This window comes from Amblyomma maculatum, chromosome 1 (genome assembly GCF_055883805.1).
Source record: "Amblyomma maculatum isolate TAMU_Amacu chromosome 1, ASM5588380v1, whole genome shotgun sequence".
In the NCBI taxonomy this organism is placed as follows: Eukaryota; Metazoa; Arthropoda; class Arachnida; order Ixodida; family Ixodidae; genus Amblyomma; species Amblyomma maculatum.
In genome coordinates, this window is record NC_139344.1 from 367,128,441 (window position 1) to 367,147,494 (window position 19,054).

Consider the following 19,054-nt stretch of genomic DNA (forward strand, 5'->3'; position numbering starts at 1 on the left):
ATCAGCGCCAAACAGACTATTAGAGGCACATATTTCGATGTACTTTTGGTGCAGCTTGTTAGAGTGCTTAAATAATGCTCCAAACTTGATCACTGCGGATCGAACATCAGACACGCAAGGTGACAAAATCGCATGGTCAACGCTCACACGGATCAAATGGGCTAAGTCCTTTACATGCAAGATGTGGATCGCTTCAGCTTCGCAGATCTCACGTACCATTTTTCGCATGTACTCCGCGGAATCTGTGGCTACGGCTACAACATCCTTCCACGTCTTGCCCACAGTAAGGAGAGCCTTGCCGACTACCCGGGCCACTGTGTAGCTCTTCGAAGCATTAACTCTGTCGAAATCGACTAAACAAACCTGCTTCTTTTTTGCTTTTTGACTATAACAGCACATCAGAGTGTTAATGGTAGGCACTCCGGTTATGTCAGGGGATTCGTCGACGATAACACTCACTTTAACGGCTTGCATATCATCACGGATTTTCGCCATGTCTTTGTCAAAAGCTTCTTTCAGGTATTTAATCCGAAGTCGCTGTCCAGTCGGCATAGTTTTAGCGGCCCTGCAGTATTTGCGTACGAAATCCCCCAGAGGTCCATCCGCCTGATGCATGCTGATTCCACTGTACGCCAGGACACAAACGAAGTCATGAATCACGCCATCCGCTTCATTTTCTTTCGCACGCTGCCTACAGGAAACATCGAATAGCGTTGGCTGAGATGTTCCCGCCTTTTCAGCTTCTTGGACCGCCATCTTCAACTTCTTATGACGCGATGACGCGAGATTCTCGCGAATTCGGTCGTAGGGCTTCTTCGCTGGATCGGTGACCATCTCGGTGTTGCAGTACTTGCGCACCAGCGCGCGGCTGCCTTCATAGTCTTTTGTTGTAGTCTGCAAATCCTCGTGTTCTTTGCACCAATCATCCAATGTCTTTCGTTTTCTTCCCATCTTGAACGCTAGTCGGCAGTGCTGCGAATGCACGATGTGTAAATATCGCCGCTGCACGTGCCCAAACTACCGCATGGCCGGTCTCGAGGGAGAGAGCGCTTCTCTTCTCTAAAAGAGTGCGCGCTCTCTCCCTCGAGACCGGTCGTGGCTACTGGCGCTGTGTTCGGGACTCCGACGTTAGATGGCGCCACGGGGCCTGCAATCAACGATTGTCTGTCTGTCGGCCGCTTTGGCTGCTTTGGCTGCTTTGGCTGCTTTGGCCGCTTCTCGGTTGCGCACCAACCGGAGGCACAGCAATTCCGTGGGCACAGTTGTTTCAGAAATCGGGAAAAATCGGGTTTTACCCGATATTTTAGGAACACGCTCGGGGTGCAAAAATCGGGTAAAATCGGGTTTTACCCGAAAACTAACAACCCTACTTATGCTCGACTCGCTGGGCTATGCAAAGAATCACGGGAGTGAGAGCTCACTAGGCTTTCTTTGCTATCTGCTACTCCCTAGTCTGGCAGTAGAGTGGAAGTAGGGCAGTCTAGTGAGGGGGCTCGCATAACCTAGGAAAAGCCACTCCTCCTTTCCACTCCTGTGCTAGGGAGTGGAAAGTTGAAGGTGAAATACTACAAGTACTATTATTTGACGGTCTTTTTATGTTTGACTCGCTGTTTTGTTTGGAAGAAAGTTTCACCTGGTGGCTTTTTTTTTTGTGCCTTTTTTTACAGCAGCCACTTTATCAATCCACCCCTGTCACCCGACGCTGAGCAACGCTGCATCGACGGGCGATCTTCGAATGCCTTGTATATTTTCATATTTATGTGTGCCCAAATTCTGATTGGGTGCGGTGGGACACCCATTTTTACTCTGGGAACAACCTACATCGACGACCATGTTCGGAAGGAAAGCTCTTCCATGTACATTGGTGAGTGGTAGTCCTGCTAAAGACAGATGGGGCAAGACCTATATAAACTCAAGACTAATTTTGTGTAGTTCTGTAGGGGCCAAACTTCCTAATGTGCCGCACTTTTTCTTTTCTCCATCAAAGTTCACCCTATCTAATAGCAGACATAAGATGTTATGAATGATTTGTAAGTTCAATCAGTGCTGCACAGCCAGCCACTTGTGTAGAAAAGCTAACAACACTGAAATCTTTTTCCTTATATAATATCTTAACCGCTTGTGTTTTCTACACAGAGTGTTCTTTGAAAACTTGTACTACATTTACTACTTTGTGGTTGTTCATTGCTGTGTTTCCTTCATGCAAAAATGCTGCCTGTGTAAGGGATACCAGTTGAGCACAGACTCAGCATCAATTGCATTCAGGGTATAGGAGGTCACTCATTGCTTCAGAAGGTGCTTTACTTATGAACTGGAAGTACAGAACATCCAAGTTTCAAGCTACCCTTAGCTTAATACACGTGGAACCTTCCTTTGGGTCTTTCCATTGAATGCAGTTCAAGTTGCTTTAGTGGAGCTCTGAGCTTTTGTCAGTGCTCGTTGTAAGAGCATGACAAATGGTAGTCAGGAAGTAGGTGCCCAACATTCTGTCTGCTGTGCAAAAGCACTATAGAGGGCCGATTCTTCTTCTGATGAGAGGCCCCCCTACAGTTGAGGCCAATCTGTTGCCATGGCACTGAAGTCAGTTACCTAGCACCTGCCAACCAGCTTGCCGTGACACTCTTAAAACAGACATGCAGCTGTTAACTGCAATGTCATGACAATGGATCAATACCTTTGGAGAGCCTTCTACAAAGGTGGAATCACATGACGGACCAAATCGCGAACCGGCGCAACGTGACCCTACGTCAGTGATTTCCGCTGCTCTGCTTCAGTCCGCGAGCAGCGATTCGCGATATGGCCACGAGACCTTTTTACAGTTTGGATCCTTTGCGGACAACACTTTGTTTTTGTTTTTATTTTTCTCGCGGAATACTTTCCAGCCATACTGCCGGTCCCAAGCATGCACTACGTAACATATTCCACTGAAATGCTAGAGGAAAGCAAGAAACAGCTTTAAAGGACTGATCTGTACGGCCGTGAAGCTAGCACGAACGGGAGTCACAGTGTTCGGTATCCCGATCATCTCAGTCAGAAGCATGTATTGCATGCAGCGATTTATGTTACCCACAGTTCCGTAAAAGTAATAAACGACAGCAAGAGCTCATTAACACCTAGCGACAGTCGTTTCTATTTTGAAGTCAAAGTAACCTGTAATTTAAAGCTATGTTTTTGCCTTCGCATAGTCTTTTTCGTTCGCCATAGTACATGGTTTGCACAGAAATTACCGTGGCTTTTGACACGTACCCGGAGCATAGAGGCAGCAGTCTGAATGGTCCTCTTCCAGGGGTTGAAAGCAGCATGTTTATGCAGCTCTCATAGAGTAAGCGTGATCACTTGTACTGCAGAAAACTGCATGCATAATATATTAAATCGAACGGGACAGTCGGAACAGCAATACTATGGCAAAACGGTGCAGTAGCTGTAGTTGCAAGTCCCCCGCAGGTCGCTGCGCCTGCCTGCATCTCCACCCACTGTCCATAATGTAGGCTACCCTGGACAACAGCGCGCCCATGCGCAGTTATCCTCTCGCACAGTGCTCTGGGAGGGAGAGTAAGTCCGCTCTGTCATCTGCTGTTCTCTCCTGCCGTGTGAATTCGCTCGCCACGTACAGGCGGATTGCGAATCAGAGGTCACGTGACTGATTGCTTCGCAATTAGGCCCATCATGTGAATAATTTTAAGGGGAATCTGATGCTTTGCTCTCAAGTAGGGCCTGACTGCACATAGCGCACTTTTGTTCTGATCTCGTTCCCATTTGCCCCCTTTCACCTTCCATGCAGGCTGCATGTACAGCACAGTGGCCTTTGGCCTAGTGGTGGGCTACCTGCTGGGCGGGTTCCTGCTGTCTCAGCATGAGAATTCCTTCCTGGGTGGCACTGTACCACGCGGCATCTTCCCCGGCAGCCCCCGCTGGATTGGTGCCTGGTGGGCCGGATTTGTCCTGTGCGGCATCTTTCTCATGATGGTCAGTGGAACAATGGGCTTACTTTCTTTTCCTTTTCTCTTTTTTCTTCTCGAGACTGCCTGGCCTCGAGACAAGCTTTAAATATGATGTGATCTGGTTTGCTCTGTTCAAAAGCATCCACAAAACAAGAGAGAGAGAGTCACGAGCATCCAAAGTGTGAAAAGCTAGTTGGTTTAGCAATCTTGAGAAAGGAGCTAGATGCGAATGAAGCAGCATGGACTTCACACAGTCTAGGTACTTATAAACACCTATAATCTATAAAGGTAAAGACCTATAAAGAGCATAAAGTTTGTACTCTCAGCTCCTGCTTTTGACTAAAAAAAATATTAAGAATTTTGTTGCTAGTCACTGGCTGTGAAATTTCAGAGTATGTTTCAGATTTGGTTATGAAGAAAATTTTTGTAGAATGCATATTTTTCTCAGCGCAAAATTACAGACAGGACAAAATGAGGAGACAGACAAGGGACTACTTATCAAGACCAACTAGTCCGTCTTTCTACGTTAACAAAATTTTTTGTGACATGAAGTACCCATGCGTGATGTGAAATAGACTTCACTTTAGTTCACCTCCCCCCCCCCCCCTTAAGGGAAGGGAGGAAGGTGGGAGTTAAAGTGGAAAGAGAGAAAGGGGAGCCATAGTGGAAGGCTAGGGAGTAATTTCAACCACCTGGGGATCTTTAGCGTGTACTGACATCGTACAGCACACGAACGCCTCTCCATTTTGCCTCCATCAAAACGCAGCAGCCAGCGATCGGGATCGAGCCCTGTAATGCTGAAAACCGATTTCTTTCTGCGTTGCAGGTTGCAGTGCCTTTCTTCGCATTCCCCAAAGCCCTGCAAAGAGAGAAAGTACGGCTGAAGCGCGAGGAAGAGTATGTGGCAGGAACCACCAAGATAGTCTCCGGCCTCACCCAGAAGGTGGAAGTGTGGAAGCCCTCCGGGGCTGCGGACCAGCATAGTTCTTCCACTCACGAGATTCCACAGAAACAGAAATATGGCCGGGACATCAAAGGTATTGGTGGAGCCCCAAATGGAAAGCGTGGTTTCTTATGTGCACGAAATTTACATGAAAGGCATTCCACACATTTTGAAAAGCCCAGTTCAGTTATAGTGATGCAATGTTTGTAGCAAAGTCAAAATATATGCTTTTCAATGCACGTCAAAGCCGCTCTAAACAGTGGTTTTAGTAGCTGTAGTAGTAGTAATAGTAGTAGCTATAGTACATTGACCTCATCAAGCCTTGCCAATTCGCTGTCCGCGCTACTCTTGCAGACATCCCGGCATCCATGTGGCGCCTACTGTGCAACCCCATATACATGGTGACTTGCCTCGGCTCCTGCATGGAACTTGCGATTGTCAGTGGATTCGTCGTCTTCCTGCCCAAATACCTGGAAACACAGTTCAACATCGGCAAGTCGCAGGCCAATGTCTTCACAGGTGTGTTGCATATCCACTTGCTCACTCTTCCAGATTGCTGGGGCCGGGTGCTCACATAATTACTTTCAGTTTAGTTTCAATTGATGCACTAGAGAGAAGGTAGTGAGGAGAAGTACAGAAAGCAGTAGCTGGATAGGACAAAGGAAAGATTTTTTTGTGTTACTTACAAAATGCCTTTAGTATTTTGCTAGTAATGTATAAAGCTCAAATAACTAAGTGCGAGCAGCCACTGGCTTAGCTTACTTAGCTACCTCACTGTGACTGTAGTAGTTTGCTTGCTTGCTTGCTTTCTTTTTTGTCCATTTGATCACACAGACAGACATGTTTGTTTTCTTTTACTAGTAAATTATATAGTTATTTCAATTGTAAATAACTAATCACTCTTATAAACCAAATTACGTTGCAGATGAAGCGATGAACATTGCAAAGCTTTGTGAATTAAAAGTGCCACAGAGTTCTGAACAGGCAGGTTTTTGATAGCAAGTAACGAGACACGGTTATGGAGAGTAGTCTCGCTGTCGTTTTGGTTGGCGGGAAAAACTTGGAATCATTTGCTCATTCACAAGGTGCTGATAAAAGCCTGAAATGAATTTGCACTAGACTGACAAAAAAGGTAATTTCTGGGCAAATTTGCCTTCTCACAACTGGCTGCAGCCACACCAGCGCCACTGCTCCAGTTCACTGACTACGCACTCAGAACAGTACCCCCTTAGACAATTACTCCAGAATAGGGCTTTTGTACAAGCTCACTGCAGAACCGCAATGACATGAACTTCACGAGGTCACTTCATCTGAAATGTTGTCTTAATATGAACAAAAGGGTTCGCATTATCCAAATGCTGCATATTGCATTGTACATTGCACATTGCACATTGTACATTGCACTCCGCATGGGAAATTTTTACAAATTTTTATCAACTGTGCTCTTATCATCGAAATTCTACTGAACTGCAATGCTAGCCAGGTAACAGTAGGTTTTGCATCTCCTTCTTTGTAGTAAAAAAGACTTTATGCTGTCTTTGTTTTAATTCTGTAAGTGCCTCCACTATGTCGCCACCATTCTATTCATTTCGTCGTTGTTGTTGTTGTTGTTCTTAATTGCAGGTGGTATAGCTATCCCTGGAGCCTGTGTAGGAATATTCTTGGGTGGCTACGTCCTAAAGAAGTTCCAAATGAGACCAAAAGGTAAAGCAAAGCAACTCTGTTCTTTCTTTCCAGCTATAGCTAGATACAACTGGAGAAAAAAGCAGCAGGTGCCCCTTGACGGAAGGCCCTTCAGCCAGTGGCATTGACTGATTTTCATGACACTGTTGGTTATCCTGATTAGGCCATGGTAAACCCGCTTTCATCTGCTGTGCCTAGCATTGTCACACTAGCAGATCCAAGTGGATTATCCACAACGTCATGAGAATCGGTCGACGCCATTTGCTGAGGCAAGGGACTACCTTGAGGGCGAAAGCTGCTTTTTTATTATTTATTTGTTTGTATCCAGCTATAACTGTGTGAAAACTGAGGTAAAAGTATAAAAGTGGTTTCAGCCAACAGTTTATGGTTTCTGACCATTTACTAAGCCACAACTTATTTTACCATTTTCCCTCTCTTTATGGGCTTTCCTAAACAGAAGAGAGAAAGGCTTTAAATGGGGGGCAACAATGGGCGACTGTTGCTGTAAGCTCTGCTTTGCCAAGTTAAATCAGCTTTGGGAGGACATAATACTTGATTACTATTACAGTCATGATTTAATCGATTCTTTGAACAGGCTGGCCATACAATAAAACTGGTCGCTATCTTTTGTCATGTCATTACATAATGCCTTTGCAATGTCATAACCTTATGTATCATGTGTTTGATTTAGTGCTGAAATACTTACCTGCCTGACAGGGGTTCCTGATTCTTGCAATGAGCCCTTTCTTGACCCACTTTATAATATATTCCTTTGATGTGTTTGCACCATTTTATTTAAAGCTTACCATCTAAATCATGTGATCGGTAACCAGAGCCTCTCCTCTTGTATTTCTGTACCGAGTTGCCGAAGACTGCAAGGCTTCGCACCAAAGGTGGCCCATCGGAGGTGGTCCGGTGGTCTTGCGATGTGTTATGCAATGCCGGGAGTGAGGGATTATGACTTAAATTTTTATGTACAAAAATTTACATAATTACAAGTTTAAGCACTTCCAGGCATTTTTACAGCGAAGAGATACAACGAAAACAAAAGGATGGAACTGGCTAAAAACAAGGGAGCCCCTTTAATCGACATAGCCGAAGATGTATAACACGTGACCATAGGCCAAAACAACGGACAGGGCTTTCGGGCTTGGTTTTAAAACGGCAAGGTTCAGCCCATATTCAGTTCACATCTACTCACCACAAACATCAATATGATCGATTCTTTCCTGCGTGCAGCTGTCCCTTCAACTTTAACGGTGCTAAATATTCTCTCCTTAGGATGCACACGTTTGCAAAAGGTAAGGAGAGTTCAGCCAAAGCGATTGGCTCGTCTGTAACATTGGCAGAGAGAGTACACCCTGCCAAAGTTATGGACCAGCCAATCGCTTTGGCAATGTGCGCTCTCTCTTAAAACCAAAAAAGAAATGAGAGAGAGGAGAGAAATTCTCTAATCCCTCGCCATTTTCATGCTGAAGTCATTAAGGCAATGAAAAGAGTCATTTCCCACAACAAAAAACCGCAGCCATCCTGCGGCCCCCGCTTTTTCCAAAACTTGGAGTAGGTGAAAAGTTAATGCATAATGCAAACCCTGCATATAACATCTGTGTCTCTTCGTTTACAGGGGCCATCCAGTTTGTGCTGTGCTTCAATTTGCTATGCATGGGCCTCTACACGCTCCTGTACTTCTTAGGCTGTGATAACATCCGTATGGCAGGTGCCACACTACCATACTTCAACAAGTAAGTGTACGCTGGTGGGAGCACTTATGAAGAGGTGCCTGGAAATGGCCTGTGGTCAGTGCGGTCATTGTTTTGGCTCTGATGTCTTCCCTCATATGTCAGCATATCCATATAGTACAAGTAAGGCTTTGTGGTGCTGTTTTGTTGATGTATTTATTTATAAGTACCCTCAGTGTCAAGGCAAATTGAGCATTGAATAAAAAAAACAGAAAATAATAGCAAATTATTCAAACAGAGTATTAGTAAACATTTTTATTTTTTTATCGATCATATAATTTAACCCTTCTAAAGGTGCTGGAACTGCTTCTAAGTAAAGTCATGTAATTGGAATGCTGTTGAAACCAGTAAAGAACGGTAGCAGATAATTTGTTTTCCTGATGAACTATGTAGCTATTGTCAGCTGTGTAAGGACTATTTAGTCCTAATATGGTCACATTTGTAATTATTGTAAGGTGGTGTTTATTTGAAGGCATTGGGACCAAAGGAGCAGCAGTGACAGCGGCCCACGGTCAGACAAGTCAAGATCCGAGCACATGCGAATCTATATCAATACCATTGAAGATTCTCTTCAATGAAACTCTGAAGAGAGCTTCTTCTTCGTCTTTACATTATATTATAAAATGTGGGCCTTCCTTTTTTGCTGCATTCATGAGAAAGCGGCCTTTCCTGTGAGGAAGCAAGCTAGCAGTTAGACCTTATTCTCACTGTACCCTCACAAGCCATCTCTGCATAGCACAAGTTGCCAAGGATGGCTCGAGGCTAGTGAACAGTAAGAAAACAAAGAGCAGCTGACAAAAGTATTTTTTAAGGCACCTTAGATATAGAAGCACTAGCTGCTGTGTTTAGTCAAATTTAGGTCAGTAGCATATGCCTGCCAACCTCCTAAATTGGGAGCTGCATGAGTTTAGCAAAAATGTTGTTTCGGCATGTATGTTTAGCACAGGTACCTTGGAAGTTCTCTCTCAGCATGATATGTGTGTTTTCGTAAGGCTAGGTAATTGCCATGCCTTATTTTGTTTTGAAGCTTTTCCTTTGTTCTGCCTTTGTGGGGACAAAATATCTGAAGATGGCGAGCCTTATTTCACCTTGAATGAACTTACTGAGGCATATATATATATATATATATATATATATATATATATATATATATATATATATGCCTCATATATATATATAGGTTATATATATATATATAACCTTGAATGAACTTACTGAGGCATATATATATATATATATATATATATATATATATATATATATAACCTTGAATGAACTTACTGAGGCATATATATATATATATATATATATATATATATATATATATATATATATATATATATATATATATATATATATGTATAAATGTGCACTTAAGCACTACTCTTTATAGTTCCGACACATATATGTAGTCATCCTTCAGCGACATTTCTTTCGGAAATTACTGATTTTGTTACAAAGGGAGCTTGTGATCTGTCAACTGGCAGGTGTTTTTCAGGTGCCAGACCCATGCCTGGTCCAGAAAGGCAAGGTTTATTAGTGAGTTACGCTGGTCTTCACAGCGGTGAGAAGTGTCGCCGTGTTTCATCGACCTCTTCTCTTCTGCACGCTGTTATTTCACCAGGGCTCATTTACACATCAGACGGTGCAAACTAGTGCTATGTCTCTCTCGCTTGATGCAGTCTCTTCCTTCAATTTCCATCTTATGCTTCCGCCTTTCTTTTTTAGCTGCATCCCCTCCTGCACATTAATTTCTCGCCTCCATGTGGCCCCATTACTTCGTTCTTACCATCAACTTCTGTTTTTACAGTAGTCACCTTTCTGCTCTTTCCTGTAGAAGCAGCAGCCTGTGGTTGCACGTTACACGGCACTCATCATAGCTTCCTCTTTTGCCACTGAGTTTTGTTGGCGCATGTCTCTGTTCTCGCCATACACCCAAGCCTCTAAGCCACCCGTTGCTTCTCACCTTCTCTCTCCCTTAAATGGGGGAGGGGATTTCTAATCTCCCACTTTACCACCTGCTAGCCATGGCAGGTGGCTGGAGGAGGTTCGCTTTGCTACAACCTGCCATGGCTGGCAGGTGGCTCGTATGACCATGAAGTAACCGAGACCAAGCAGAATCTTGCGCCAAAAGTTGGCCTTTGCCACTTGCAATATGTGGCTGCCCGGGGCACTCTATCCAGGGTACACTTAAACTCCGCCTTTTAAGTGCAGTGCGTGGCAGCATTAAAGGGAGCCTGAAGGTCCCAACCTTGCATTCACCAGACTCTCCGAGACATCTGAGTTCTGAATGATCATGGCAGGTTGCAGGTGGCTGAGCAGGATACTGCACCCGAGGTTGGTCAGCTGAAACTATTAGTTGCCCACTGGTTACGATGACCAGGAACGGGTGCCTAAGAGCTCTGCTCTAAAAGCATTTCGTGTTTGCTGCTTCGAATACTATCAAAGTCGTACAAGGTTTAGCATGTGCTGTTCTTTCCATCTGAGGTATGTCCCGAGTTTCCGGATGAATTGGCGTTTCCTGCTCTCACCGTACCCTTCTCTCTTCCCTCATTCATACACCTGTAGCAGCAGCGAGCTGGAGACGTTCCAAGTGAACCTGACGGCCGACTGCAACATGGGCTGCCGCTGTTCGCCCAACGACATCGAGCCCGTCTGCGGCCGCAATGGCATCACTTACTTCTCACCGTGCCACGCCGGCTGTCGGCCCGGAGCTGGTCATGGATCGCATGTGAGCACTTTCAGTGGATTTTGAGAGCACCTATGTCCAATTTGTGTTTGTAGCAAAAATCGATTTCATGGCTTCTTTTTTTAGTTGTTTTTGTTTTTTTGGCTGCAAACAAACAAACTGGAATTTGAAATGGTGACATAACACCAGGGAGGGTGGTGCAAGCAATTTCTTCAGTTGTGTTCATTTCCTTCTTTCAAGCATATCCGCTTTAGCCCTAGCAACTTTTCTTGCCAATGGTGCCGAAGCTACACTGACGAAACTTGCCCTGTCTTCTTGTATGCGGAATACACTCACTTTTTTTTTTTATTGCAATAAACCTTTGGGTACGTTACATAAGATTTAAAGTTCAATTATTAGCGTAGTGACATAGTTACGGGCGCTCCGCTCCTGTACCTTCTCTTCACTGCCAAAAAATGTTGTTGCCGAATGTAGTGCTTCAGTCAAGTCGTTGCCAGGTCTACTCACCTAGCACTTAACTGTAGGGAGGTATGAATGTCATCACGGCTCAAAATCGCTGATTACATAAACACATCTACTGTTAATTCTTTGTTTCACTGAAAATACATAAAGATTTTACATAGGACTAATTACAGACCAAGAAAATCTCACAAAAAGAGAAAATTTCCAAACGGAATGTCACCGAGCTAGCACGTAAAAACTTACCGTGCTTAAAAACCTGTAAGCTCTACGCTTTCTCTTTAACTTTGGGTGCTAGGATTGCGGGATTTTTTGTTTGTTTGTTTGTTTTTTCGTGTCCTGACTGTAGATGTCTGTTTTTGTTTTGTTTTTTCATACCGAAGCTCAATTACACGTCATGTGCCTGCATCGTGCCTAACGTGACCGTGAGCCCCGAAGTGACTGCGGTGCCCCTTGCAACAAGCGGGCCATGCCCACAGCCGTGCCTGGCATTCATCCCGTTCATGGTACTCCTGTTCGCCATGACACTGGTGGTCTCCATCACACAGATGCCACTGCTTATGATCATATTGCGGTGAGTGCCAGTCGCTGAAGGGAGTCTCGCATTCCCTGCTAGCATACAGCTGACATGTTTGGTGAGCAGTTGATCCTATTCGTACCGTACTCAAAGGGGATCGTGTAATTGTTTAACATATTGATATGTTCGAACAATGAGTAGGATTACCTGCAACCGAAAGTTAAAAATTCGCGGGACGCTTAAGCTTCATCTCTAAGGGTATTTGCATATGTGCACCTTGCTTCTCGCTTTATGACTGGCCCCCTTAATTGGTGCCTTTGCTATCATACACTTATGCCTTAGCATACAGTCTTAAGGTACCACATTATGCGCAAGACCGCATGACATAGATACAAAGTCCCACTTTAACAAAGCCATGCAAACTCGCTTGTGTGGCCCAGAGGTAGCATGTCTTGGCTGTGGATCCAAGGGTCCCTGCATTCGATTCTCATCTCACAGAGAGCTCTCGAGTTAGAAGCTCCTGGTAATCATCATTTGCTGACTACCACCTGCCAAAGGCATGTTCATAACTTGACACATATTCTTCGGTGAGGAGGAGGAGGAAACAACTTTATTTAACGTACAGATGTTTCGTATACTGGCATACTAACAGTAACAGCAAGCCCTTGTTGGGCTTGCTGTGTGTTGCTTGGCCTAGCCTTGTTTGCATCGAAACCGCTGTTGACGCCACTTTGTATCTAGCCTCTGCCAAGCGTAACAGGCCTAATCACGTTACCAGCTCACATTGCAAGCATCGTAATCTTCCGTTAAAATTATGGTACAGTTCGTTTTTGCAAAGTCCTTGGCAGTGAAGTGAGAAAGCAAACCTGCTGAAAGCCACCGCAAGAAAGCCTTTAGGAGAAATACCACACGTGGGGGAGGGCTGGGGATCACTGAATTGTTATATTGAATGTTTTGTTTACGTTCATTCGACCAGGTGACTTAGCTTCGTCTCATGGTCAGCATTGTACAGCAGTGTTGCATGAAAAATGCGGGCACCAGACGGAATGCTACGACCAATCGCATTCCACATTCCTCACATCATGTAGCTTTACATAGCACAGCTAGTAAATTCCCAAGGTTGCATAAAGTTATCACGGGAACAGGGTTGTGCCACCATGTGACCACATTTAGTAAACTACGATCGGTATATTGGTAAATTAAAATCTTTTGATTTGTACCATCTTCAGTATAGCTTTCAATGTAACAATAGAAACTATCTCTTCCTTTGCTTTGCCAAATTTAAGTACTTGGATATGGTGGTACTATATATGACATCTCGCTCTTCCAGCTAATGGTTCCAGCTAAGGTTGCAAGGAGCTGGCAACTTTGGTTACTCATTTGAGATGGGAAGGTCAAATAAGAATCCAGTGTTCTTGGATTTCGAGTCGGGCACACCGACTACTTCTAGGCCACACAGGCACATTCATACGGCTTGCTTAAAGTGGGTCTTTGTATATCGTATGGTTGCCTACGACCTGTAGCTAGATAATATGGTAGCTTAAAATATCTTAGTGCTATTGTGTTGCATCCATAAAGGCAGAGGTTAAGTGTGCCTCATATTTTTTGCATTTATTGGCATTAGTAGCTTCATTTGGAGCGTGCAAAAATGCAAATCTGCGCTGTACTGTGCCAAAGCTGTTAAATCATTGTGTGATGGCGGCAACTGCATAATTTGTTGTTTTCCACAAACTGAGGATAGAGGAAAAGCTTTATCAGCAATAACAATGGTATTATAATAAGGGAGTAATTACTCATTGGCATCCACCCAAGCGCAGCCATATGGCTACAAAGGAAAAAGCTTTCTCAGAAACTTCGCAGTTTATTTATTTATTTATTTGGTTACTATCAGGGCCGTTGAGGCGTTACAGATAGGAGTGGTAATAATACTTACACAAAATTAAAAATAAGGAGAATTTTTTAACGTAGATGATGAAGAAGCGCAGATTTGAAAACCTCGGGTTCAGAAATGGAGATGATGCAGGTGGGCAGGTGGTTCCAGTCTGAGCTGGTCTTGGGGAGGAAAGAGTAGAAATACTGGTTAGTCCTGCAATTTGGAACATTGACTTTGAAATGATAATCAATGCGGGATGATATGTAACTCGGAGTAGTGAAAAGACTTTGTTTCAAGGATTCATTTGTGTAATATATTTTGTGGAATGTGGAAAGTCGAGAAACATGACGCCACACCGAAAGATCTAGGAGATCTAGGGTTCTCTTCATGAGTGTGACACTAGATGAACAGGAGTAGTTATGCAAAATAAAACGTGCTGAACAATTCTGGACAAATTATAAGATATTAATAAGAGTCTTGATGTTGGGATCCCACACAAAAGAGGCGTATTCCATCTTACTACAAACGACCGCTTTGTAGAGAAGTAGCTTTAAAGAAACCGGAGGAAGTGAAAAGTTACGGTGAAGGAAGCCAAGCATGCGATTAGCGTTGTTACTTATATGTTCGATATGCGCTTTCCATGAAAGGCCACTGCTGATGTGTACGCGTAGATACTTGTATACTGAAATGAAGTCTAAAGGAGAGCCATTAAGAACTTATGGGTGTGGGTTAGCCTTGTTAGGAAGTCGTGTTACTTTCATTGCTTTACATTTGAATATGTTAAGTTTCATTAGCCAAGTTTCACACCATGCAGAAATGTTATTAAAGAAAAATTCGTCCTGGTCCGAGGAATGAACCCGGTACCGCTGCCTTTCCAGGCCTGTTGCTCTACCAACTGAGCTAACCAGTACGGTCAGCAGGGCAGGTGGTAGGACGAGAGCGAATTGGTCTATAACTTGAGATGGGAATGTTCTGGTCGAACATTTAGGGGAATGAGTAATTGCTCCCTTACTACAAATATACTTCACCTTGGGGGATTCCAGTAAATATTTGACCAATAACGATGGTGTTGAGAGCGAGTGTCCCAGACATTCTTAAGGTAGCGAGTGAATAAACTTACTAAATTATAGGTTATTGAACTGGTCTTATGGTAAAACTCCATTCAATAGAACGGTGCTCATGCTTTCTGTGCCTTATATTTTGCAGATCTGTTGGAGAAGAGGAGAGGTCGTTTGCGCTGGGAATGCAGTTTGTAATATTTAGGCTATTTGGTAAGCATTCTACATTTATGCTTGCCTCTTTGTTGGCCGCATAAAGTTTGATGTGCAAGTGCATGAAACACTCATCTGCTGACTCTTATTCAATAATAATAATAATAATATACAGCAGACTTCATTTTTTCCTGCAGGGTATAATTTCATAAGGTAAAAGTCTCAGCAGCAAGCACTTTGTTGATATTCCTGCTTAGATTAACTGAGTCAAACCTAGTTATTGGCCCGACATATGAACAACAGCCATCAGTCATCGAAACTAAGGGTAGGGGATTTTTAAAATTTTTATTTCTGATATTAACCAGTGGGAAATTAATAGTTTAACCATTTTGTGGCTGGAAGATAATTGATGAGGAAGTAGAAGGGGCATGTAAGGGCAGGGCATCAATGTGGCAACGAGGCAAGCGATTGTCAGTGAGGTAACGGAGAATGCATTGGACAGCTGAGAGTCACATGTTTGGATGCGGTAAGAAAGTTTGGATGGATGGGCTAACATAGGACAGGGTAAGTTGGAGGGCTATATGAGATGCCTCCTGTGTCCTGGAGTGGGTGTGATTATTCTGATGATTATTATGATGACTGGGTTTTTAAATACCTTACAACTAATACTGATGTACATACAGGGCAAATGTTTGGGGCAGGTAAAACTAGGGCCATGATGCTGAAAAAATGTTAACAAAGTGTTGAAACTACAGCATGCAAGCCTTGATGAACATTCATCTCATATGCAAGCCCTACATGTTTTTTGTGCCTTACCTTGTTCATTGTACAGGGTCATCCACTTCTAGCTATAATAAGGTAACTCCTTTCAAATCAACATTGCGTCCGACGCAGGCACATATTGAAGCAAATCAATACAAGCACAGACAAACACGGAGTTGGTGCTTCGCATGGCCAGCCACTTAGCTTTACTGCGTTGGCGTGTCGGACGCAATGGCGCTTTAAAAGCAGTTACAGTGTTATAGCTAGAAGTGGACGAGGCTGTATGTGACACTAGGAGGCCTTTTATGTTCCCTGTTTCTTGTATAAGATTATAACTCTACATGCTGGGTCAAGTGTAACTGCTGCAGAAGGAATCTTGTGTTGCGATTGCAGCACTTGAACCATAGCATAAGTTTGGCTTAGGCCATGTGCCTTTATATGCCTGAGGAGCCTGAAACTCTTAATTATATGTACCCCTCTGAGTCAACCTCCCCTTGCCCTCTCATGTTTGCTAAAAATAGCCTTGGCCTGTGTACTGTAAAATGTTGAGGCAGCTGTAACATTGGTATTTCTTTTTCTGATTACAGGTTACATACCAGCTCCAATAATGTTTGGAAACGTGATAGACTCGTCTTGCATCCTCAGGAAGGCTCATTGTGGCAAGCCTGGAGGATTCTGCTTGGTCTACGACATTGAGCAGTTCCGGCTAAGGTAGGCTTGACAACTGTGACTGCTACTGTGATCGCCTTAAGTAGTGCAATAGAACCTCTTTGATTTTTAGATTAAGAAAGTGCAGAAGATAAAGCGTAATTTCTGGGAAAGCATATAATCCAGTCTGACCGAATTTTAAAAGTGGAATTGCTGAAATACATAAAGGACATTTTTTGCCTATTTTGCATCACAAAAGCGTCCGTTAGCATTTCTTGGCTCAAGGTCCAAGCAGATGCATTGCTAGTGGCTGCAGAATTTAGTCCGCACATGCGTTGTGTTTACTCTGGAGAAATGTCTAACATTGGTGTGAAAGCTTAGCAAGGAAGAAGCACATCCAACCCTTCGACGGCAATGGCAATCGAATCCTGGCCTCGGCGGCCACTTTTCAATGAAAGCGAAAAGCTAGGCACCCATGTGCTGTGCGATGTCAGTGCACGTTAAAGAACCCCAGGTGGTCAAAATTTCCTGAGTCCTCCACTACGGCGTCTTTCATAGCCTGAGTAGCTTTAGGACGTTAAACCTCAAAACCAAACCAAACCAAATCTCCACCATTCTCAAGAAAGTTGCTTCAGGGTATAGTACAATTTTTTTTTTTTACGCTTTGCGGCCTTTTCATTTAGGCAGGCATCACAGAGAAGTTACCGTGGCCGGTGACTGCCACTGCAGTTCAGTCGTTCACGTTGCATGCCCCGAGACTTGGCCCCCTCCTATGTTTGCCCCATATTGCGGTTAGTTACTAAACGTATAATATGATAAGAATTTGTTGAAATTTTAAGCTTTAGTAGCCGGCAAATTGTTTTAAGCAGGAACATATCAGTGAGGTTCTACTGTAGCAGGAGCATATCAATGAAGTTCTACTGTAATTGTCTCTTAAAGATAACAGCAAAAAGAAAGAAACTTTAATTGATGACATCTGCATGTCAATGCTTAAGTCTGAAGTTTTACATGTTGTTTGAACGGTTTTTTATCTGCATATGCCACCATGAAGGTTAAAGCAAGAGTGTCAGTAGGCTATGGTTTGGTATTTTTTTTTTATTTTATACATTTTATGTTGTGTTGGTATTTGTATTTTTAATATATCGCACTCTATAGCATTCTCCTGGCAAATATCATGTCATAAAGAATAAAAAAATGGATGCAGGATACATGCATCAGATTCCTATAAAAGTAAGTTTTCGAAAGGAAGGGTGTCGAGTAATGCAAAGTATTTTTATCAAGAAATCTGAGTTCTGGATTTTCGTTATACAAGACTTATAAACTGATAAAGTACTTGTCATCCAGGTTTGGTAATGATTTGTGCAATAGAATTTCACGCATATTTCAGCTTGTTCTTGGCCTGCTGAGGCATTTTCTCAAGACTTTGTGGAAATGCCTAGAAGGAGCATGCACTTCAAATTTCTGCTCACGCATTTTACCTTTTTCCAAATAATGGATTAGGCATTAGTATACACGGATCACGCCACGGTGTTCCCCTAGTATCGCTGAATAGTTTACAAATCAATTTCTTCTCGAGGCTTTTTCGGTCGAATGATGGCAGTTGCATGTTCAGGCTACGCGAGGCATAAAAGAAAAGTACAATATATTTGCTGATGTGTAGTTATAATTTACTACAACACTTAAGCTACTCTACTTTTAGAACTAGAATAACAACAAATGATGTGTTGATGCTTGTATTTAGTTTGTTTTTTTTTCCTGCCTCGCATGTCCTAAACAGTTCTCGCACATCACAGCCAACGCTCGGTTAACAAAACCGAAACGGCTAGCATGAGAGAAGAAATTCAATTGTATATATTATTTAGCAGTCGTAGGCCAATAAAGTATGGTGATCCGTGCATTGTAATCTTGCTTATTATTACAAAGGTCAAAGGTGCCGTTAAAATGGGGGTGGCTGTTATCCCTTAAAATTGCAAGTGGAAAAGATAAATGCTAGTCTTGCGATCCATAATTGGTAAGCATAACAAAACTAACACTATAATCATCAAGATGAATGTCTAGCATTTATTCTTTATTAGACTGGTTTTTATCATGCTACTTATGCAGCTGATCGCAACTGATAAGCAATACAAATATAGAAATATAAACCATGAAAATTGCAAGCACTTTCATCTGAAGTAGCATCGAATTGAAGAAGCAAGTCCTTATTTATGCAGTAAGTGCTTTAATTTGCGATTTAATTGAGAAAAAAGTCCCCTCAAACGAAAATATGCATGTGCAAGTCTTGGAAGGCATTATTGCCATATTCTCACATTTTGAGGCCATAGTGCACATTGAGGGAAACTGTTGGTTTTACACTGAAGAGCCAAATATACTTTAAACCTATTTCTTAAGAGAAATTTTGCAGGGGGGGGGGAGCAAAGTCATAAGCCTCTAAAACTGCCATTTTCATTTGTTAGGTTTTTACGTGAAAATCAAATTTTATAACGCGGTAACGAAGCCATACGAACAACTCTTCCCCTTATCATGCTTTTCTGAGGTAGCCTATGTCTAAAAAATTTAACAAATTGCAAGCATTTTTAAAATGACACT

The 19,054-nt window shown here is 43.0% G+C and overlaps 1 protein-coding gene across 3 annotated transcripts in view; it reads left to right on the top strand.

The window, feature by feature from the left end:
* Positions 1-19,054, top strand: part of Oatp30B (Organic anion transporting polypeptide 30B) — a 228,164-nt gene that overhangs the window by 202,217 nt on the left and 6,893 nt on the right. For 2 of the 3 annotated variants that reach the window (XM_084591734.1, XM_084591735.1), the window contains 10 exons: positions 1,668-1,864; positions 3,782-3,966; positions 4,768-4,978; positions 5,239-5,403; positions 6,508-6,588; positions 8,192-8,309; positions 10,875-11,037; positions 11,838-12,028; positions 15,051-15,115; positions 16,405-16,528. In XM_084591734.1, the coding sequence (XP_084447860.1) occupies positions 1,668-1,864; positions 3,782-3,966; positions 4,768-4,978; positions 5,239-5,403; positions 6,508-6,588; positions 8,192-8,309; positions 10,875-11,037; positions 11,838-12,028; positions 15,051-15,115; positions 16,405-16,528 (1,500 nt within the window). The remainder of the gene's footprint in view (positions 1-1,667; positions 1,865-3,781; positions 3,967-4,767; positions 4,979-5,238; positions 5,404-6,507; positions 6,589-8,191; positions 8,310-10,874; positions 11,038-11,837; positions 12,029-15,050; positions 15,116-16,404; positions 16,529-19,054) is intronic. The other variant, XM_084591736.1, reaches the window with a different exon arrangement.